General features: G+C 40.6%; 1 protein-coding gene across 10 annotated transcripts in view; it reads left to right on the forward strand.

The window, feature by feature from the left end:
- The window catches only part of MAST4 (microtubule associated serine/threonine kinase family member 4), a 261,302-nt gene that overhangs the window by 144,145 nt on the left and 93,762 nt on the right, over positions 1-23,395 (forward strand). For 3 of the 10 annotated variants that reach the window (XM_054054167.1, XM_054054168.1, XM_054054172.1), the window contains exon 1: positions 15,802-16,079. The exons of the other annotated variants lie outside the window; for them this stretch is intronic. In XM_054054167.1, the coding sequence (XP_053910142.1) occupies positions 15,988-16,079 (92 nt within the window). In that variant the 5' untranslated portion in view covers positions 15,802-15,987. Of the gene's footprint in view, positions 1-15,801; positions 16,080-23,395 lie in introns of those variants that run through there. 10 annotated transcript variants of the gene reach the window in all.

Below are 23,395 nucleotides of genomic sequence, written 5' to 3' on the forward strand. Positions count from 1 at the left end.
GTGATGAGAAGTTACTTGCATGATGTAGTCCTCTCAAGATAGAGCAAAATTCTTCTAGGAGGGTTAGCAATTAAATTTGGACTTTTCTTGTCTTGGAGTCTCCATTTCTTCCAGGTAATCTGCTGTAGAACTGCTATTTTGGATCCATAAGGTTTTAAAAAAGACACAGGCATGTATGTCAGAGGATACCTCCTTTCCTTGTGTCTCAATGCTACAGCTGCCATACCCAGGGATGGTGAAGGAGACATTTTTTCTTTAAAATTTACTCCACCTTTGCTTTCTGAGATGAGTAGAAAGTACGTTGACCTTGAGGTTATGCTGAAATATGAAGTTGTTGGTTTGCTACCCAGAAACAGGAAGGTCATGACAAGGGCTGACATGAATGCAGTAACGAATTGCTTGGCTCCATTTCTCTACTAAACTATTCATTTTTGTTTAAAATGAGGAAAACCTGCTGTTTCATCTCTCAGAATAACATGATTAGCATTCATGAACACCTACCATAAAGCACGAGTTCCTCAAGGTGAAATAAATTAGTCTTTGGCTTTCTCCTCCAAAGTTGTTGTTTATGTCCTTGCTGTTCTTTTAACTCTATCTGGGAGCATTTGTTTAACCATACAAAACACACTTTTCTCAGCTGTTTCCTATACTCTCCCATATTAAGAATTGTGACGGGTCAAAAGGAGAGCTGTTTCCATTGGGACTTCAGAAAATGGAAACAGAGAAACAACTTCATGTGTGTATAAGATTTTTGTGGCATAGAACTGGGTTCTGATGAGTGATTAAGTAAAAGCAGCCCCTTACTCAATAAATCTGATAGCTTGTGCACTTAAATGCACTGTATGAATTTCATCTTCTGAAATACTTCCAAAGTTTTTAAGTTTTCTGACTGCAGAGTCACAGCAGAGGGCAAGATTAAGTTTCTGGTTTTGCTTATGAATCATCAGTATTTTATTGAATGTCAGTTACATCTTCGTAAGCCTGTTAGTTTCTTAATGGGGGTGCACAGGTGTAAATGAGGCTCCAGTTGAGAACTGCAGGAGCCGCACAGCTGTAATCTGTGAGCATGGGTCCCCTGGAGCACATTTACTATTGGTTTGCCACCCAAGATGGGTATGGGTGTGTGAATTGCTGATGCCATGTGGGTTTTTTTGGCTGGCACTAAAGAAAGTGCGGATTTTCTAGGTACACACCAGTGTTGAATCGGAGAGGCCAGGCCTGTGTTACAGTGTTTGTACAGCTTCTGGAGTAGTGTAAGAGTAAAACTTAATTTGCTGATATAATTAACATTTGCTTTTAAGTACATTTTCTAAAAGCTGCCAGGAGAAAACTGTATTCATGTGTATGTCTTTGAAAAACGTATTTGGAATATGGCATTTTGGTTTGTGGCTTGTGCTACTTGATGTTGTTCAGAAGAAAGATTTATTTATATATATTTTTAGATCAAGTAAAGCAAGAACAGCAAGCAGTCCCTTCTTCCTACAGCATATTCCAAGCTGGAGGGATGGATAAAAGAATTTTAAGAGCTTACCAGAAATATAGTTCTTTGCTGTAGTGCTGTGTTTTTCATACTTTTTTCCCCCTTTCTTACCTCCCCCCGCCCCCCTTTATATTTAGGTTGTAAGGTGCATCTTAGGAAATCAAGGAAAGTTCTTGTGACAGTTATTTCCTGTGATAGTCTGAAAGCTTTTTTTTTTCATTTGTGAGAGAGAGCTCATCTGAATCACTTTAAATGCCAATTTGTTGATCTTCTTTCCCTGAACTCTCACAAAAAATCCTCCCAAAGCAGTTGTGTGCTAGTTTTATTAAATCTTTTGGCCTTTTGGATTGCATTTTTTATGTAATGTGGAATGTTAAATTTTGACAGTAGTAGGTTAGGCTTTATAAGCATTTTGAGGAGGTAATACAAATTTGAATTTGCAAATTACAGTGGTTGTGGGGTGGTGCTGTGACACGGGAACACTGGATCTGGAGACAGTAAAGAGGTTTTTTAGTTATATTCAAAATATTGTTTGAAAAAAATGTCTTTAACGTCTCTGAAAGCTGCACAGTCATAGGAATGACCCAAATGGGAATTCCTTGAACTACTTTACTAATTTCTGAAGCAGTGTTTCTTTCTAGACTTGTCTTCCACTGAAATGTACCCTCATAATGTTAGTTCTTACTGGAATTTGATGTGCTGCTCAGTTTACTTAATTTTTAAGACTAAAATGTTTAAGCGTAAACTAGCTAATACATGAGCAATTTGTCATACAGCTCTTAAAGACAAATGACCCCTTTGAAAACAAAACCTGGCATTACTCTTTGTGCATATTTTTGTTTACCTTTGAGTAAAATTTTAGTTTCTCTTAACTGTTACATGCTTCTAATCACATTCCCTATGTCTTGTTTGAATGATGAAAGAGTAAAATGAAAGCAAGATGAGTTTGGGATTTGGTTTTGGTGGTTCTTTTTTGTATTTTTTTTTTAATCCCTCATTTTCAGTTTGAAAAAAAAAAAAAGTGGAAGTTTATAACATTTACCAAAAATATGCCATACCTAAATCAGAAATTGGAGAAAAGAAGGGAGCACAGTGTGGAGCTCTGCTTGGGGCCTTGTAGAGACTAGGTGAGTTGAGTACTCCACACGTGGTGTTAACAAATCACTCCAAGCCAAGGAGGTCATTAAAATTTGAATAACTGATCCACGTTGTATACATGAAAATTATGCTAGATGAGTCTTGAAATGTACTTGTGAATGGACAGTCTAGTCTCTTCCCAGCTGTCATACCACAGTTTCATGAACATGCAAATTACCTGCTAACAGCAATCATTAGTCACTGCAGTGACTGTTCCTGTTGACCTAGAGGTTTTGCTTGTCAGATGGTGACATATCTATTAGTAATGACTGTGAATATCCTGAGGCTCAGTTGTCTCAACTGCATGTAAAATTCAGATTTCTGTAATATGGCTTCATAATTGGAGTCATCTGACTTAAAAAGACTTAAAGACTTAAAAAGTATTGAACTCAAGGTGCATTTGGTGTCCAAAATCTGGCTATTGTCTGTACTTTGTTGCAAAACAATTCTTGCAAGTATGGAGAAACTGCTGTGTTAGTGTGCCAGTTGTCTTTTACTTGTCTTCAGAAGTTTGTTCTGATAGCAGAAGCAATCTTCCTCCAGGAGAGGTGTTTCCTGATGTAATTCCACTTTTATTTTGCTGTCTTTGTATAGGACAGGGACCAAGTTTAACTAGTCGTTGTATCAGTTGCCAGAGAAACAATCCTGCAGCTAAATTCTTGAGGTGGAAATTCTCAGCTTTGCTCTGTGCCAACACTGCAGCATTATGTGGCATCTGCTTTGTTATATTGCACCTTGATAAAAACTGATGCAGAACAGAAACTAGCACTGCACACGCATCAGGCTTCCCTATGATATACAATTCCATCTGAAGAAATGCTTTGAGATTCTTGAAACTTAAAGTGAGGAATGCAGAAAAAGGTGTGTATTGGGAAGGCACTACTGTCCCTAGAGTGGCCGTTTTCTGAGTGCTTCGTTATTTCTGCTGTATGCAGTGCAATTTGTTTCCACTGCTATGCAGGCTGTTTTGCTTTGCAATGGAGATCATCCCTTAGGGAAAGTATCTTGCTTTGGTGTTAGCTTATTCTTGAATACTATTAAAGTGATAATTTCACAGCTGGAAATCTAAAAAATCTTTAAAAATCGGGGTTTTGGAGACAAAGTGGTAAATAGGAATGAAGAAGCATGAGACCCAGCCCCCTCTAAAAGTAGGAATCTTCTCTGTCCTTTTGTTTTTCAGATAAAAAAAAAGGGTGTTGTTTTCCACTAATCATTCCAGAAGCTGTAGGTTCCTCGAGGCAGTGCCTTGCAGCTGTAGAAAACTAAGAACGTCACCAAACTGCTATATTGGAGACTTAGCAACCCTTTCTCTGGTGTCAGTTTCAGCTAGTTTGTCATCTTGATTCGTGAAATGTACTGGTGGTTAGGACGGGGATGGCTAGTGTTCCTGATCGAAAGAGCAATTTAATCTCTTGACTTTGAACAGGAGAGCAGTTCCCTTGCATCATATTGTGAGGGAATGACAGCATGTGGCGTGACTTGGACGCAGGCTGATCCACTTTCTCAGTGACTCCGTCTTCTGCTATGAGATAAGATGCAACTGGCCTGTTTTAAATGTACGGTGTGGTCCAAGAGCCAATGTAATGAATGTAGTCCTAAGGAACTCTGAGAAACGAATTCCACCTACTACTGACCCACCAGTTTTCTTAGCAGATCTTGAAGCTAGTCCAGGGCTAGAGCATAGTGCTGGGAAGCAGGAGGTATTGAGGAGCCTGATGTTGAAGTGACAGCTACTTGAATCTGTTATTGTGTCCCATCTCTGAGTAACCCCACTTTCAAACAGGGCTGTATTTGTCAACACATGATGTCATGTGACAACAGTGTCAGTGTTCTGGGTTGTGATGTCTGACTCGGTGAGTGTGGCTTTCTGAGCTAGTGCTAGACAGTCAGGTAGGTGCTCCTATATACCAGGCACTCCACTATAGACTGACCATTAGCTTTGTAGACTGTGAGAGAGAATGATCCAAGCCTGCAAAATTCTTTCCAAGCAGTCAGAAAGCTGCAGTCATGGAGCAAAAGTGTGTCTTCTCCTCCCTTTATGCCAGTAGTAATGGGGGCTGCTTTTTCTGCTCTTTGGGACCTGCTGCTAGGAGAGATCAGCAAGGCCTTCTTTGGGCTAGAAAAGAAGAGGTGGTTTGCAACTAGTGGCTTGAACACAGTAGCATTTAAGTAGAGCAGTGTGGGAGTCTAGAGTGTCAGGACTACCTGGCAAAAAACTAGTGTGGCTTACAGCTAAAACATGTACCTTGAAGGAGCTGAGAAGGGATGTTGCTCCAAGACAGGTTCTTGGGTGGGAGACAGCATGAATGCTGCTTGTCCAGGAGGAAAAATTTGCAGTTTGATCGAGAATTAACCAGTGGCCAGAAATGAGCCCAAAGCACAGCAAAAAGGCTGTGGATTATATATCCGTGGGACCCCAAAGTACAGCTGCAGCAGCCTGGAAGTTCTTAAAATGTGTATTTTAGGCGATGTAGTCTGATTGCTGTATTTCTGTTGGCAAGTATACTGTAAAACATGCTGGTGAGTTTGGGAAGGTAGTTAATGCTCTGTGACCTCCCACGGTAATAAAATCTGGAAATTTACCTAAAAATTGCTGTACTACCTGAGAGGAGGGGATCGTGACAAGTTCTGGTGTAGATATATATCAACTCAAGCCAGCTCTTCCATTATGTGCAATCTGATATGTTCCTCCTTCATCTCTGTATTGCAGTTTCTTTGCCAGAGAACATTTTGGCTCTCCGTGTGCTGTCTGCCACTGGATATCTTCTGTTGTGGATATGTAGAAGTATGAAAGTGTGGATGTTGAGGAAGAGCAGGATGGAGAATAGGATATGCCATTGGTGGAATATGTTGGGATAATTCTTTGTCAATATTAAGTGTGGTTTCTTGTAAGTTTTGCAGAATTTAAGTGTTGCACATTTTTTTAAAGAATCAATTAATCTTTTTTAAAAAATCAGAATACTGAGGTACTTATGCCTATTTGAGAGGAACAGATATAATTTTACACATATAGTTCAGGCTCATTAAAATTCATGGTAGGCCATGTCCAGACATGACTGGAGATGGTCAAAGGAGAGGCTAATCAAAAAGTGAAAGCCTTTTGAGATTTTTTTTTCTTATTGCTGATATATGAAGAATGTATATTTGCAGTGACAGATGTTTTAAACTAAAATCGTCTGCAGTTACATGAATGGAATCATCAGGTTTTCTGATATCAGTGAAATCACAACTCTTAGACAGTGGTTTGAACTGCTCTTTGGAAGCTGAGTAATTAACTCCCTCATTTCCATTATGACTGTTAGAGTTTTCTATGATGGCCCAGAGAGTGGTGGTCAATGGAGTTAACTCCAGCTGGAGGCCAGTCACAAGTGGAGTTCCTCAGGGCTCAGTACTGGGTCCAGCTCTGTTCAATGTCTTTATCAATGACCTGGATGAAGGCATTGAGTGCACCCTCAGCAAGTTTGCAGATGACACTAAGCTGGGAGGAAGTGTGGATCTGCTGGAGGGTAGGGAGGCTCTGCAAAGGGATCTGAACAGGCTGGACTGCTGGGCCGAAACCAGTGGGATGAGGTTTAACAAGGCCAAATGCCGGGTCCTGCACTTGGGGCACAACAACCCTATGCAGCGCTACAGACTGGGGGAAGAATGGCTGGAGAGCTGCACGGAAGAGAAGGACCTGGGGGTGCTGGTTGACAGCCGACTGAACATGAGCCAGCAGTGTGCCCAGGTGGCCAAGAAGGCCAACGGCATCTTGGTTTGTATCAGAAATGGGGTCACCAGCAGGTCCAGGGAGGTTATTCTCCCTCTGTACTCAGCACTGGTGAGACCGCATCTCGAATACTGTGTTCAGTTCTGGACCCCCTCACCATAAGAAGGATGTTGAGGCTCTGGAGCGTGTCCAGAGAAGAGCAACAAAGCTGGTGAGGGGGCTGGAGAACAAGTCTTATGAGGAGCGGCTGAGAGAGTTGGGGTTGTTTAGCCTGGAGAAGAGGAGGCTGAGGGGAGACCTTATTACTCTCTATAACTACCTGAAAGGAGGTTGTGGAGAGGAGGGAGCTGGCCTCTTCTCCCAAGTGACAGGGGACAGGACTAGAGGGAATGGCCTGAAGCTCCGTCAGGGGAGGTTCAGGTTGGATATCAGAAAAAAATTCTTCACAGTAAGAGTCATTGGGTACTGGAACAGGCTGCCCAGGGAGGTGGTTGAGTCGCCTTCCCTGGAGGTGTTTAAGGAACAGGTGGATGAAGTGCTGAGGGACATGGTTTAGGGAGTGTTAGGAATGGTTGGACTCAGTGATCCAATGGGTCCTTTCCAACCTTGTGATTCTGTGATTCTGTGATGCTGGAGTTATAAGACAGCTAGCCCGGGTTGTGTTGATCCTGCACTCCTTTGTTTTACATAGTTTTGACAGTGTGTTGGTGATAATGGTGGTGCCGATTGTAGTTTGTCTGCTACAGAACAATGATGCACATTCTTGCTTCTGCATAGCTAAAACAAAATGTGTCTGCCTGTATGGAGGTGGAAGGTGGAAGTCTGACTTGCCTTGTCGTCATTCTTGATTCTTGTCATTGTATTGGTATGTGTGAGAGAGAGATTCAAGACTGTAACTCACATGAGCCTTCTGTTTGCATAGTCTTTGCCTGTGTGGAGAAGGGGATTTTAGAAATTATTCAATACTTTTGAATCCATAGACTGGTCAGCCTGAGGATGATCTTCGTGCTATTGTCTACTCCTTTCCTTTCATCCTTTTTTAGTATTGGAGCATTTAATGCAAATATTTCTGGAGTTATGTTTACTGCTCCCAAAAGCATAGGGCTTTATCTTTGCTTTGCAGGTGGAGAACTGGAGCACAAACAGAGGTTAAATGACCCTGAGGCATCTTAGTTGTGAGATCATTTTTAGTATTTTAGCCTTCATTTTGAGGGTTTTCTTTCATGTTTTGACAAAAATAACTAATTAAAATAATACTTAGTGCTATCACACTTCTAGATGCTTAGTTTCCATTTTGTTTCTGTGAAATTACCTTCTTTCTATGCAGTTAATTCTGCTGCTTCCTGTGATGCTGTGTTTGGCAACAGAGGGAGTACGCTGTGTGGTTCAGATTATTCAGCTGCAGCACCATCTGAGGGACAGGGTAATTACCTGTTCAGAAAACCCCACAGCCATACGAGTATGAGCTGAGTGTAATTAGGTTTATTCAGAAATTCAGATTTAAACTGTGGGATATGTGCTGGAAGAGAACTATTATTATTTTTGGTTTGGCCTTTGGAGTATTAGAGCACTAAGGGTGATGTGTAAAGACACTTAAGGATGTTACCAACTTGCAGTGCTGTGTGCTCAGCTCGTTGTTTGAAATACCAAGGGTAGTGTTAATGAGCAGTCCACATAACATTCTTTTGAGCATAATATTAAACCTTTTAACTTCCTATGTCCCCGACTTCCGGTTTGCCAGCTTGCACTGCATGGGGTGCTCCATTTCACACCGTTCTGCTGACAGCAGATCACTTAGATCGGCTGAAGCAGGAAGCCGGATAAGTGCATGGAAAAGCTCACGAAATGGCTCTACTTGGGTAGATATACTGCAAAGCTCTGAATTCTTAGCATCTGATTTTTATTTCACTGTGATTTAAATTAGGATTTGAAATTAAATTGTGTATTTAAAGTACTTGAAATAAATATAATGCTTTCCAGTGCTGGGTAGGAACACTTAATTTCCTTGCTCTGACAGAGACCTGTAATGGATCTGCAGCCATCAGTCTTGTGCTAATTGAGTGATTCATTTAAGGTGTTGAATGTGTATTACAGCTGATGAAGTTTTCTGTTGCACTGAAGACAGCATTTATATTGACTAACTGCTTTTAAATTCAATATTACCGGGACTGATCTATTTAGACTTTGGTTGACAGACTTGGTGCTTCACTGTATTGACCTCTGTTAGACTTACCTCCCACCCAAAACAGTGTTTTAAAAATCAGAAAAGTTACAACTCATGATAACATCTTTCTCAGACCTATCAGGGTTGAATGGTATCAAACAAGAATTTTGCTTGATTTCTTTCCCTAGTTCATTTGAGTTCTGCATAGAGAGTTGCTTAAGTCTGTTCCTGTGGTTGGTGAGTTAGAGAAATGGGGTAGCCTGGGGCAAAGTGGAACGCGAGGAAACGGCTACATAGAAGGAGCAGTATTCTTCTGGTAGGAGTAAGGTTTTTGGGGTTCTTCAAACCAGAATGCTGTGACGGCATTAGAAAGTGTTACACGTAACTGCCCTTGTCTCTGAAGGTAGTGGGATTGGATTTTCTTTTCCATAAGTCAAAAAGTTATTAAACCAAAACAGAACTACAGAAAATCTATGAATTCTGGACAGTCTTTTTTACAGATGTATTTAAAACTGTCTTAAACAATGTTTCCCTTAGTAAAAGAAATTGGATACGAATATTTTCATCTTAAAAAGATACAGAAAGATGATATACTTTATATAATATTTATACAGTCTCTTGAGACTATTTGGTTTTAAACTTTAAAGAACACATTTTTAAGTTTACAGCTTAAACCCCTCAAAGCTTAAATCTTCTATTTTTTTAATTACTGCATTTGAACTAAGAGTTTTTTATTCACAAAATATGGCTTAGTTGACTGCAGCTGTGATGCAGAATGTATAACAATAGCTAAGTACATACTGTTTTAGAAGAACAGTGTTATCCTCATTTTCATAAGGAATTATTTATGAATTTCACCTTGATCCTTAAAGATAATATGATTTGCTGTATACGCTATGGCTGTTGATTTTAAAAGATGCATGCTAAAATATTGCTGAATGTGTGAGGTCAGGAGAAGGTCTTAAGTATTTAAAGTGTCTGAGCCGGTGCAATGAAATAAATCTCTTAGGTGTATGACTGCTTCACATGAATGCCCAAAGCCATGGAAACTTCATTACAGCCCTACGTATTTGTTAGACAACTCACCTACTGTCACATTTATGCTGCTGGTACTGCAGCCGCAGAAATGGTTAATTATTGATTTGAAAAAATGGAGCGATCCTCTTAGGGTGCTGCCAAGTGCTGGCAAAAAGGCATTTGAAAAACAAAGCAGGACAGGTTAGTGCTAGTATGTATTTCCCGCTACAGATCACAAAATGTTGGATTAAAAATCGTGTGGTGTGATGCAAATTTTGATGCTTGATGAAGATGGCTACGCAATGTATTTAATTTCCAATTAATATTGTGCATCCATTTAGAGCCTTTCAGAAATGGGAAGAGATGCTAGGACCATTACTTTTACTAAATGTGTTTATATTTAATGAACTATAGTAAACCAAAGCAGTGGGAGGTTAATTTGAATTTTGCATATTACTTCAGAACTGTTTAGAGCACTAGTGTTTGCATGTATTTATAAACAGGTTTAAGTAAACTTAGAAATTTGGTGGATATACATTGTACCCCCACAAAATACTTGTCTCCTTTCTGTGATTTCTTTTACTTTTACACTGTACATCCTACAGTGAAAATTGTGTCTGCAAAGGAAGGTAACAACCATCGACAGCAACCACTAGAGGGAGCAAGATTTCAATTATTGCAATTAATACTACTATAAAAGTAATTAGTACATTTTAAGGACTAAATAGACCAATAAGATCCTGTAGTTCGACTTCCTATATAAAATAGGCTGAATAACCTTGTCTGCTATTTTTAATCTGTCCTCTGACTCTTGCTTAACTTGTACATTACTTTTTAGGCAGAAGGGCTAAAACATAAAGTATGCTGTGATGGGAAATCCACTGTGTTATAGTGGGTAAAATTATATAATTTAAACCTGCTTTTTCATCTGACTTCCACAGTTTGAACCCTTAACTCTGTTCTTTTGTGAAGAGACAGCATGAAGTTCACTATTCTTACAACCTTTCTCCCAAAAATCTCTCCCTGCTGGGAATACACATACTGAACAACGAACGTACTCATTTAGTCCTGGCTAAGTGGAATAAAGTTAAGCTTTTCAGGCTGTATACTGTAGTTCAGATTTCATTCAGATTTTCATTTCTATCTTGATTAAAAAAAAAAATCCGCCTGATTTTTCTGTACCCCTTGGGAAATGCCACAACTAACTGTACTTGAGCTACTCAATACAGTTTAGCTAGTTTCTTTGTTATGCTTTGGATAATAATCATCTAACTAAAAAAGTTCAACTAAACCAAAACGAAGTCCTCTTAACCCATCTGCAAACTCAGTTCTAATCTTGCATCCTTCCAGGACATTTATGGAATGAGAAACATTTCTTGGTTGCTAAAACATGTGATTACATAGTCTTCCATTCACATGAAAATAGAAAAGATGCATTAAGGCAAAATTTTTTCTTTCATGGCTTACTAGTTTACCCCTCTTTTTGAGTATGAAGCCCGTGCTAATAGGGTTTTACTAGTCTTGCCATTGTTAAGGAACTCTTTTATTATCCATACTGTTGCTGGTGAACTGCATTTAGTGCCCGTTTTGCTATAAAATCGGTAAGACTTGGGCATTCTGTAATGCCTTTGAGCAACGCGTCCAGAACGTTTTCATATATGCTTTGAAAAATACTAGTGTGTATTTATTTTGTTAACAGTGTGAATAAGGTAGGTTAGTTAACTTCTGCATTGGAATATTACGTGCAAAATATCAGTTCTATATTGGTATTGCAGTTTGGTTTTAAAGACAGACTGATCATATTCTTAAATATTTCAGGGTGATAATTAAAATCAGTAATGAATGTTATATAATTAAAATGTTGGTGAGGAAGAGGTTTTATTGCTGTTAATTACTGGAAGTAAATGTTGACATTTTAAAATCTTTTTTGCTTGTCTATTGAGCGAGACTCTCCTAAGGATGCCTTTTACAAGTTTGCTTTTGGAAATAATAATTTTTTTAAAGCATGAGTAGATTTGAATCTTTGAATTAATATAAAAGGGAAAACTTACTGATACTTAACATGTGTTCTGTTTTGTGCTACCTTATGTAATGCTTTGTGATAAATAAAACTCATCATCCAAGCTACATAGTAAAGCATCTAAGTGAAGTCAGCTGCTTATTGTTTTGCAAGTGACTATATAGCTGAAAACTCAATTAACAGGTGCTGTAAAGCACGTGTCTGCAGGTTCTTAACACTTATTTTTGAAAATTATAGAATTCAGTTTTTTTAATTGGATACAGTGGGAGAGTTATTTACAGTTGCTGAACATATTGATAACATTTTGTTGCAAGGAAATATATCTAATTGCCTAGTGTGCATTTATCAGCTCGCCATAGATCTGTTCCTAGTAATTTGAGATTTAAATGTTTTGAAATACTGTATCATTTTATATTGTTCACATTTTTTGAGGAGTTCTACATTGCAGAGGTAAACAAACTGTGCTGGCTTACAGAACAAGAAAAAATCTGGCTGTTGAGCTTGTGTTTGTGGAGGATAAGCAGCACTATCAGTATAGAAGCTCCAATTTAAGAGATAGCCACTGCCAGAGAAGTGGTCGTGCAGCTCCTGCCGCTCTGCCGAACCATCCATTCCATTTGCTTCCCTTGTACTGAATCTAGTCAGTACAAGTCCCTGATTCAGCTCACTACAGTGAGAGATAAGGTGGTCCCTTAGCAGCCATGTAGTACTTAATTAGCTAGCGAAGCCTCACTCTGTTTACATGTTTGCTTTGAAATCACATTTCTGTGACATGGAAGTAACAAACTGCTGGCACTGTTTTGGAAGCTGTATTGCTTATTGATGGGCATTACAAAGTCTTCACCAACATTTACATGGTGTGCTCTTAAGGATAAGGCCTGTGTTTCCCTTTATGAAGGATATTAATGCATATAAGTTTGTTGTGATGCTGAACTTCTCACAACTCCTCACTTCACTCCCATGCGTTTGTCAACGTCACTGTAGTACCTTAATATGCCTATGTTCACCAAGCACTTCAGAAAAATAATTACTCAAGTCCCTTTGCTTTCTAGCCTGTGTTAGAAATGGCCTGAGTAGGTAGCATGGCTGTGCGTACACCTAATTGTGCGCAGAAGGCCGAGGTGAAGCTATATTTGAATCCACAGGTCATGTAATTCAGGGGTCTGTTGCTTGTGAGTAGTATGTGCTGAGGTTAGGGGTTTGACCATGAGAAGCCACAGTTTGAAGTGAATGATGTTCAGCGTCGGATGTAGGATGACACCTCTGATACTCTCTGTTGCTGTATAAGCAGATAGAAGCTCATATGTAGAATGTCTTAATTCCTTTCTGCTTTTGTAAGAATCTAACTTGTCACATCATGAAACATGTTACAGTAGCCATGTCCGTTTCATTGCTTTTGGTATAATCATCTCTCTGGTTGTACATAGAAGGATTAAACTTTCCATCAGAATTTATCTGTTTGCAAACAGGTATAGTATTTTTTTCAGGTGAGTCTTTACCCGCAGTATGGCAGATTAGTCTTGCTTCATTTTTAAAAGGTTTTTTAGGGCGTGTTACAGAACTGGATGCTTCACATCATTGTTGATAAAGCGATAGAGATTTTCACAAAGAAATTGTGAGTTGAATTGCAGCCTGGTCTCACAGGAGAAAAGATAATTTTTGGCCTTAATGTGAAATAAATTTTGACATCTGTGCTACACAATCACCCCAGACACAATGTGCTTGGCTCAGTTAAGGCAACTGAGCTACTTTCGGTACTTGGAGAGGGAAGGTACTCCTTTTACTGCCTCCTAGGAACGGTGAGAAGAGGGAAGAGCTTGCAGAGCGATAAAAACACGTGGCACTTTTCCTGCACAATAGGTGGAAGGCTTTGTTGTTATTCTTTATCCAGTGTTTTTTGCATCATCAGACAGGTAAAATTTCATGCTTATGTGCAGTTTTCTCCAAACATGGCAATTACAATAGACAAAAACTTGTGTACATAGAAGAGAAGATGAGGCAGTGAAGTATGTGGAGGAGGAGATGTTTCTGGGTACTTATGGATTGAGATTTGTGAATTTTCTTCTTAAGAAGTTTTCAGAAAGGAAGTTTGCCAGCCATGCTTGCCTTCACATGAACTTCTGAGATTTCACACTCGGTATGGGCAAGCATGCCTCCAAGTGAAAAGAACTGGATGAGAGGTATTCTGTTACTGGCTACAGTAGATGTGAATAGTAGTGTGCTAATGAAGGGGTGTAAAAAGAGCAGGTATGCAGTCTGCCTCACAAGTGCCCTCCTACTGAGCGCTTCTGAGGGGCACTGGTAGGTTTGGCTGAGTAACAGCTTTTGCAGCCATTTCAGCCTTACTCATACAAAAAAATCTGACTTGAGACCTAGATGAGGGTGTTTTCTCATATGAAACTGATCTCTTCTAAACTGAAGACATCTTTAGTGAAGTGTTAGGTGATTCTTTTGTGTTTAATAACTGCTAAACTAACTTGCTTGTAGTGGGATGCCAGCAAATGGTGTCTGCTGAGGAGGACAGGAGGGAACCAAAGCATCCTGGCTTGTATCACAAACATTGTGGCCAGCAGGACCAGGGAAGTGATAGTCCCCTTGTACTCAGTGCTGGTGAGGCTGCATCTCAAATCCTGTCTTTAGTTTTGGGCCCCGCAGTACTAGAAGGATGTTGAGGTGCTGGAGCATGTCCAAAGGAGAACCATGAAGCTAGTGGAGGGCCTGGAACACAAGTATTAGGAGGAGTGGCTGGGGATCTGGTGGGGTTTAGGCAGGAGAAGAGGAGGCTGAGGGGAGACCTTATCCTTCTGTATTTACAACTATCTGAAAAGAGGTTGTGGTGGGGTGAGTGCTGGTCTCTTTTCGTAAGTCACTAGTGATAGGACAAGAGGGAAAGGCCCAGGTTGCACCAAGTAAGGTTTAGATTGGATAATAGGGAAAATTCCTTTACTGAAAGAGTGGTGAAGCATTGGAACGGGCTGCCCAGGGAAGTGGTGGAGTCACCATCCCTGGAAGTGTTAAAAATCCTTGTAGCTGTGGCACTTCAGGGACGTGGTTTAGTGGGCACAGTGGTGTTGGGGTGATGGTTGGACTTGATGCTCTTAAGTGTCTTTTCCAGCCTTAATGATTCCGTGAAAATGAGAAGTAAAGCAAAGGTGTATGATGTGTGTGAGTCTGTGAAGTCAAGAAAGGAAACCAGCTGAGCTGGGAGGCAGCTGGGGAACAGGGAAGAGAGGAGCAAAGGAAGAAAGTTGAGAGGTGTAGGAGGAGGAGGAAATGACTCTTAAGTACCTGAGGGATTAGGTCACTGTTTTGAGTGGAAGAGTTAGTAGGGCCCTTTCCATACTCTTCTTTTGCCAGCCATGTTTCAGTGTAGCTTTCTTTAAAGAGATACCACGGAGCGGAGGCGGGCATCCCAGCTTTCCATAGCCAAGCCTGGTGTCTGGGGTGGCAGGTGGGCACTGTGAGGAAAAGTAATCAAGTCCCTGTGCGGTCGCCTCCCCTGAGATGGGCATGAAGTCACAGCTGGGACGTGAGTATTGGGGGTGCATTTAAACAGGGTGTCCCTGTTCTTTGTGCAGTCCTTGTGGTGAGGTGGGCACTGCATGGGCCGAGTGCGGGGCTCCGGGGCTCTCGCCGGCTTTGCACCTTGCAGGGGGTGTGTGTGGGGGGCTGCCTGCTGGCTTCGCACCTCACGTGGTGTGTGTGGGGCACCCACCGGCTTCGCACCTCGTGAGATGTGTGTGGAGCACCCGCCGGCTTCGCACCTCACGTGGTGTGTGTGGGGCACCCACCGGCTTCGCATCTTACGTGGTGTGTGGGGGTCACCCGCCGGCTTCGCACCTCACGTGGTGTGGGGGGGGGGCACCCGCCGGCTTCGCACCTCACGTGGTGTGGGGGGGGCACCCGCCGGCTTCGCACCTCACGTGGTGTGGGGGGGGGGCACCCGCCGGCTTCGCACCTTGTGGGGGGTGTGTGGGTCTCCTGCCGGTTTCGCATCTCACAGGGTTTGTGCGGGGTCGCCCGTGGCTTCGCACCTCGCGAGGTGGGGGGGAGTGGGGGGGGCGCCCCCCGGCTTCGCACCTCGCGGGGTTAGTGTGTGGGACTCCTGCTTCGCACCTCGCAGAGTGGGGTGTGTGTGGGGCTCCCCCCGCCGTTCCGGGAGCCGGGGTAGGAGTGGGGGCTCCCCCGCCGTTCTGCGGGGGGCGGACCCCGGTGGCCGGGGCGGGGCGGGGCGGGGCGGCGCCCTGCGAGCAGCCGCACGGGAAAGTTGCTGCCGGCCTGAGTTACTCTGCTTCTCCCCGCTGTCTCTCTCCTCTGGCTCCTCTCCTCCCGCCCCGAGGCCGCCGGGCTCCGAGCTCTCCTGGAAGCGGCCGGGGCGCTTTCTTTTTTCCCTTTCGTGTCTTTTCCTTTCTCTCCCTCGTACGATGGCACTGAATTTTTAGGGACCGGAGCGCTGGGAGATGGATATGTCGGACCCGAATTTCTGGACGGTCCTTTCCAACTTCACGCTGCCGCACCTGCGGAGCGGGTCCCGCCTCCGCCGGACACAGAGGTAAGAGCGGGGGCGGCCCCGGGCGCCTCGGAGCCCAACTGCGCAGCGCTCAGCCTCCCCCTTTCAGGGTGCTGCTTTGCTTCCCTCAGCCCAACCAAACTGCTCAGCGCTCAGCCTCCCCCTTTCAGGGTGCTGCTTTGTTTCCCCCTGCCCAACCAAACTGCTCAGCGCTCTGCCTCCCTCTTCTAGGTGCTGTTTTGTTTCCCCCTGCCCAACCACTCTCCTCCTATTTTTTTTTTTATTATTCCCTTAAAGACGCTTTCAGCTTGTTCTCAAATATTTGACCTTTTATCCAGAGCAGATAGACTTTATATGGGCAGCTCAGCATAGCCTACTTTGTTCGGTGTTCTTAAAGAGACAGGTTCGTATCGCTACTTTTTTAAGGAGATCGTTTGTTAATTCAGGAATGGTCTTTTCATTCTTTTTTTTTTTTTTTTTTTTTTTTTTGGGTGGCATTTTTATTATCGTCAGAAGCAGAAAAAAGGTTTGGGAATAGTAAATGCTAAGTAAAAGTTAGAGGGGTTTGCCATCCCTGGACATTAGACTGACAAGTGTTAACATCTCAGACCTCTGTGGCGGGAGTGGCAAAAGTTGATACAAGTTCGTAAGTTTGTTAACTAGTACCCCGTATGCCATTTTGAGACATACCAGTTATGGTGTTAAATTATTATATACTTAAGTCTGTGAAGCTACCTTGAGCATTAGCTTATGTGTTATCTTTGGATGACGCCTGTGAAATGGTTCTCCTGCTGGCTGAAAAGTCAGCAAAAAGCAAACAGGATAGAGGCTTAGTAGAGCTGGCCATTCCTAAGCCTTAAGTATTTATGCACTGGTATTTTTCAAAAGGAAAATGTCTGTTGAATGGCAGAAAGTTAAAATGGGAAAATCAGGTGTTTCACATCAGTGCAAAACTCCTTCTTTGGTGTATATCTGTTCGTTATATGTCTAGCTTGGGGTAGCTGTAAGTGTTGATTTGTTTTATAATTTTTATCCTTCTCCTGCATGTAATTTTTACACTTATGTAGTGTCAACTGGCTGTCCAAATAGGCCTTATACATTTTTCTTCTACAAATATATCTGTGTTTGAAGAGGGAAATATGCTGGGGCTTTCTCAAGTAGTCTTCACTTTTCTTGATCAAGTAGGTTTGCATCTTTGTAAAGACCTAAAAATATCTTTTGTAAAGTGTATGGCTGCATGGCAAGTTGAGGAGAGACTCGGTAGATTTCACAAGAAGCATGAAATAAGTGTGTACCTTTCACTGTTTATTTATATCTATAGATACATATATTTGGATGCCTTCCTGCTTTTCAAACACATTTAATACGTACTGGGTTTGCTGAAATAGTTGAAAGAATTTTTAAAGCAGCACTGAATACTGTCTTAGCATATCCCATATGGAATATCAGTTAATAGCACATGCCATATATGCACTTAGGTTTTTTTGTATTGCCAGGATAGTCAATATTTAATACCCTCTCTGTAGCAAAATTATTATGTCGTAGCATTTTGAAATGAAAAAGCCAGCAGTGGAGTTTCGAGGCTGCTTACTCTTAATGGACCCAGATACTGTTCTTTCTCAGGCTTATCTCATCTGGATGGGAGAGCTCAGTATGTGCTGCTCTGCTGCCCTGCTGTCTCTAGGGGAAAGCTACTGGCCCACTTCTTCAGCTCCCTTCTTAAAGGTGGACCAGTTCCCAGCACTCCTGTACTCATAATTAATCTGCTAATGTAAGTGATAGATCCCAAGATGATAAAGTCATCAAAAGAAATAAAAATAATATGGGCAGTGCAGAGTCTCCTAGTTCTGCTGCAGAAATGGGCTTGGGTTAATTAAGGTCCTAGCTGGAATCTACACGTTTTGAGCTGTATCTCACCTGGATTACCTTCACAGGCGCACAGTCAGCTAGACTCGATTGTTACATGGAAAGGCTAGAAGAATAGTTGTGTACCTGCCACAGGATGCATTTCCTTTCTGAGCGAGTGCTGCTGGATAGTGGTAGCCAGTCATGTTTGGTGTACTTTTCCAGACATTTTAGTGGGCAGGAGAATAGGCTATGAGTAGGCTTGAAGGGGTTCTACTTCCTGTCATCTGAGTCTCATGTCTGTGCTTTAGTGAAAGCTTTGGACCTACTGATTCAAGAGGGTTGGTTTTTTTTTTTTTTTAATAGTGACACTACCCATGAAACTGTTGCCCAACCAATTACAAGCCTTGATGCTTCATGAAAACTTTGCAAGTGACATGAATTGTTTTCTGGTTGTATCCACAGTTGGCTTTGGGACGCCTTGCCAATGTGAGAGCATTAATATTATGTTTTGGTTGCACATTTTTGCCTCTTGGGTATGTTCCTTTTGCCTGTTCAATTACTTTTACCTATATAACCAGTATTCTTGCAGCCTGCTAGGCCCTATCCTTTTTAAGAGCACTATCCTACTTTCTTGACACTTGGGATAATGAGACTTGTCTGCTAGTACTAAGAATTCTGTTTCTTTGTATAGATTTTCTTGGTGTAGGCATTTATTTCTCTTTGTTGAAGGTCTAAGAAGTAAAGAATGAAAAGATATTCTGTTCTCCTTCAAGTTGCAGATTTGGAGCCTGGCAGCTAAGTTATAAAATGAACATAAAACTTAGTTTATGGTCTTATTTGTTGACTGAAGTCTTTCATTACATGTATTTTTTACTTCAGTTTTCCGACAGTAGACTTAGCTGAATTTCATTGCAGCAGCTCTTTCTGGAAATGATACCTAAACAAGAAATGTTCCAGCCTGACTTTCAAGTCATGGAGTGGGTTTTCAGGACTGGCGAGTAGAAAAATTCTCTTCAATTATAAATCAGATGCATTTGGTATTCAAATCACTGAGCCTATAAATGACAGGGATTACACTGGGTGCGTTTACAGGGAAGAAACATATATACCACCACATGTTAACTTCTTTTTCTGTTGTTACAAGTGTTTTGACCCTTCATAGTACTAACTTCAGGTTCCAACCTGAAATGGCATTGTCTGGGATAAAGAATGAGAGAGAACGTGTCTCTGTGTATGTCTCTACATTTATTGAAATAAATTGATGTGTAGATAGATGTGCGCATGCACACTTTTTTCATATGGAAAAGTCTATAGATACTTCCAGCTTCATTCTATGCTGTGTATTTAGTTCTGCCACTTTCCCTCTTTTGTCTCTGATCTTCCCTGTATATCTTTTACAAAACCAACAAGCCAGTGATTTGTGGGTTTTTATGTGCTTTTCTTTTGCTTCTTTGTGTATTTCCACTGAAACAGTGTTGTTATAATCATTCTTCCTTTGGGTCAGAGGGTTTTCTTTTGCCCCATTGCTTCTCAGCCAGAGTAGGCTCCTGGATAATTTGTGTTGAAACTTGATGTTATTTGTGTACAGTCATTGAAGTGGTATTGGAACTTTCCTGATATGGGAATAAAATAGTTATCAATCATTGAGTAATAGTTCTTATGTTCTAACAGTTCATAACTTTAAACTTTAGAAACAAAGGCAAATTACAGCTTTTATAAAGCTCAAAGAAGAGAGTTGTCAAACTTTGTTGTAGTTTTACTAGCTTTGAGACAGCATGGTTCCTGGAAAATGTTGAGCAGGCTTTTTGAACTTTTCCGTGTTGGTAGTTTGAGTAGATGCAGTGATTTTGAAGTTACGATGTAAACTCCTGCTATATTTTTTTGTATAGATCTTGAATTTTTCCTTTGTCAACATAGAATTAGGTGTAAGTATACTATAAATAGATTTATTTAATAACAGATATTAAACGTGGTCCTGTTGGTGACATAAGAAAACCAAGCACACTTACTAACATAAAAGCAGCCGCAGAAATGAAGTATAATTGTGTTGATGCAGGCTGAATGTGTCCATGCCTCAACTCGAGTTGTTTTACTTTTGTTACATAGGAGTAAACATCAGTTAAAAATTTTTAAAAAAATGTATTTTGCTGTGTTTTTGTTATTTTTCAATGTATGCTTTGGAGCATGGTGATTTGCAGAGCTTTACCTGTTCCTTACTTTCAACCCTCTTGGTTCACCTTAATTCCTACATACAGGAGAAAAGGAACTCTTATCCTAATATTATTGAATAAATTAAGAGTCAAGATCTTTATCCCAAAATATGGGGAAATAAGAAATAGGTCCATGCAGGCTGTCTGTGCTTTCAAAACACAATGTCATTGAATATGTTTTGTTACAAGTTAATCTGTCAGTCTAATGTTCTGTTCTGTGTGTCAGTTCTGTGGTACATAGGGAGATGTTAATGTGTCTTGGTAATTGTATTGCGTTTCTTCACAGTAAGGCCTGTATGCTAGGAGGAGAGTCTTACATCTCATCACCGAACTGAATGTGTTTATTTTATTGTGTTTGGTATGCTGGGCCAATCTTGTTGTTCAAGCAGTTAATGCATTTCAAGTTCTGCTTACTATCCAAATGTTGGCGGTGATCAGTTTTCTCCAATGAGCCATCATTGTTTCTTGGCTTCAGCCAGACTGGTGAAGATTAATCTGTTCATGCTCCTAGTCTTTGCTTCATTTTTACTCTGAAAAATCATATTTTGTTAGAATTAAGTTGAGTTTTTTAGGGTTTGACCAAAGAACCTTAGTGAGGAAAGCTGAAGTAAGAGCAAAATAAAAAAAGCAGCTCAGGAGAGTGCTGGAATATTCTGAAAGAAGCCATAAGTTATCCTCCTCCTCCCCCCCCCCCCTCCCCCCCCCCCCCCCCGTTGTGCCTAATGTCCGTTGTTACACAGTAGGATACAATCTCTCTTTCTTACCAAGGGAGTGAAGAAGACAGTAGTTCAGATGTCTCCTCACGAGCTGTAGTTGTTGGAACGCATCACAGTTCTCCCACTCAGTTTGAATTTGGCTTACATCTGCTCTTTAAGTTCCACAGAGCCATTATAGTCCTTGCTGTATTAGCAGTTGACTGATCCTTCGCAAGTGTAATTTTTAAGCACACAGGAGCTCACTCATGCAGGGGTTAGTAGTTCCCTCTTCTGCTGCACCTTCTGTCCTTCAAACTTCTGGTGGCAATAAGCTACGTACCTACTTGTGTGGCTGCAGATACTGATTAGTGGACTCTTGTGGTTCTTTGTCAAAATGAAAAGTTAAAGCTGTCAGAAGAAATAAAAATAAGTTAAGTGGATTTTAGAGTAGGTTTCCCATGAGTTCGTTACGCATCAGTGTGCCTGGCGTAGAAAGAAAGAAACGAGTGGTGATGATTTGCTTAGTTATGAGACTTGAAATCATTCAATGTTTAGCGTCACTGTGTTTAAAATATGAAGATACTGCTAACTGTTTTAGATATGACATTATTTATAAAGATTATTAAGTGTGTAACACTAATAATGGTGTTTAACATTGCATGCAGTTCTTCTGTGTATATATACAATAATCTGTAGGCTGTAGGTATGGATCAGGATGTCATGTTACATGTCATTAGAAAAACGTTTAGTAGGAGCTGCATTTGTTGGAAGAAGCACTGTGATGGCACGAGGACAGATTCATATGTGCCATACTGTATATCGCAAACTGAATAAAAACACAAAGTTCACTTGTCTTTGATTCAGCCTTATACAACTGTTGTATAGCATTCACCAACAGCTCCTGGATTTTCTCTTGTGAACTTTTTGGAGGATTTTTGCCTCTGAACCTTTGCAAATTCACTGAATGCAGTAATTGTGAAATTTTAACATCCCTCCCAAATATATAATACTAATACATAAAGTTGTGTCTAGGCATAATGTGCAAGTGTCATATTAGACTCTGAATTTCAACTAATAGGGTGGTCTACTGCATAACACTGCATGGTTACTAGACTTAATTTTTATATGACTTAAATGTACACCAGCAGAGACATTTAAGCAGATCAGTCCCAATTAATATACTTAGCATTTTTCTATCCATTTCTGAGACCATGTACTTCTCGACACTAATGTTTCCGTACGTTTTTTTTTTCTGTAGCAGTGTATATTCGATATACTGATGATATGTATTAGTGAGATGTCTTTTAGTAGACTCTTCCACCTGAATAAGGCTGAGATAAAAGCAAACTTAACACACACTTCCAGTGCAGCCTTAAATTTCATGGTAGGTCAGTTTTGTGGTTTTATTTAAAATGCTGAAACCAAATCCAGTAGTAGTGAACTAGAAGACTCCTTTTGGCATGGTTCCCAGTAAATATAAACCTCTCAGACGTGCTGTAAACCAAAACAGTTCCCAGATTGATCTACCCAACAGAGAGACTTCTGAACTGCAAACTGCAAGTTACTAATTTTCCTGCCGCTGAGGGATGAGTACAAAAATACTGAGCTCAAGCCAGATTAAATATATCAGCTTTTTCACCCTTTCTTTCAGTTAACAGTAATCTTTTCTAAACAGTTGTTTAGGAGTAAGGAAAACAATCACACTCTGTTGTTCTTGAAATATTATATTTGGTACTCTAAGTATAATGTGTTATTCCCGTGAAATACTGCCATGTTCAGTTTGTTGATTAGAAATTAAAAACTGCTGCGCTTTCCTGATCGCACCCACTCTTTTTTTCTGCATATGCAGTAATTATGTCGCTATTTTAGCATGTAATAGCCTGCTTTCGATCTCTTGTCACTTGGCTTTATCCTAGGTTTGAAGTGACATTTTAAAGAAAATTTGTTAGAAGTTTACCAGCTAGTGGATATTTTTTTCCCCTCAAAAACACTGAGGATGCCCAGTGAGGCAGTTCTTACTGGTAGGGAAATTGTTATTTATATGGGATCAAACCATCTGTCTTTCCTAACTAGATTGATGTAAAACATAGTTACTAACATCCGAATAAACTATGTGTAAATCAAGGATAGAAATGTACAGTTCTGTTTAAAAAAAGATAGTTTGTGTAAGCAATTTTTTAAATCTGCGTTAATGATGAGTGGACTATGGTAGTCCTATGTAAAGGGTGTTGATTATTGAAGGAATACCATTCCTAATGCTGCTTAATTTGCTGAAACAAACAATAAGACGAAGTGTTATGCATTGAAATAATTCAGCTTAATAAAACTGTACAAACACTCACTCCTTTTAGTTCTTAATTATAGTATTTTATTTTAGAGTTTTAAAAACATTATTTCATTAAGATAATTTTAAAACAAACTTTCTTTTGTGTGTGTGTCAAGAAGGATGTACTTCAGTCTGAGCTTCGTTATGTATCTGACAAAATTCCTGGTTTTTGTTTACAGGGGACTTGCATGAATGTAGACTTACTGGTTGCAGAGTTGGAGAGACTGTTATCAATCTCTTGTTTGTTTTCATATGTGTCAGTATATAGGTATATATGGC

The sequence above is a fragment of the Cuculus canorus genome, chromosome Z, assembly GCF_017976375.1.
Source record: "Cuculus canorus isolate bCucCan1 chromosome Z, bCucCan1.pri, whole genome shotgun sequence".
Lineage (NCBI taxonomy): Eukaryota > Metazoa > Chordata > Aves > Cuculiformes > Cuculidae > Cuculus > Cuculus canorus.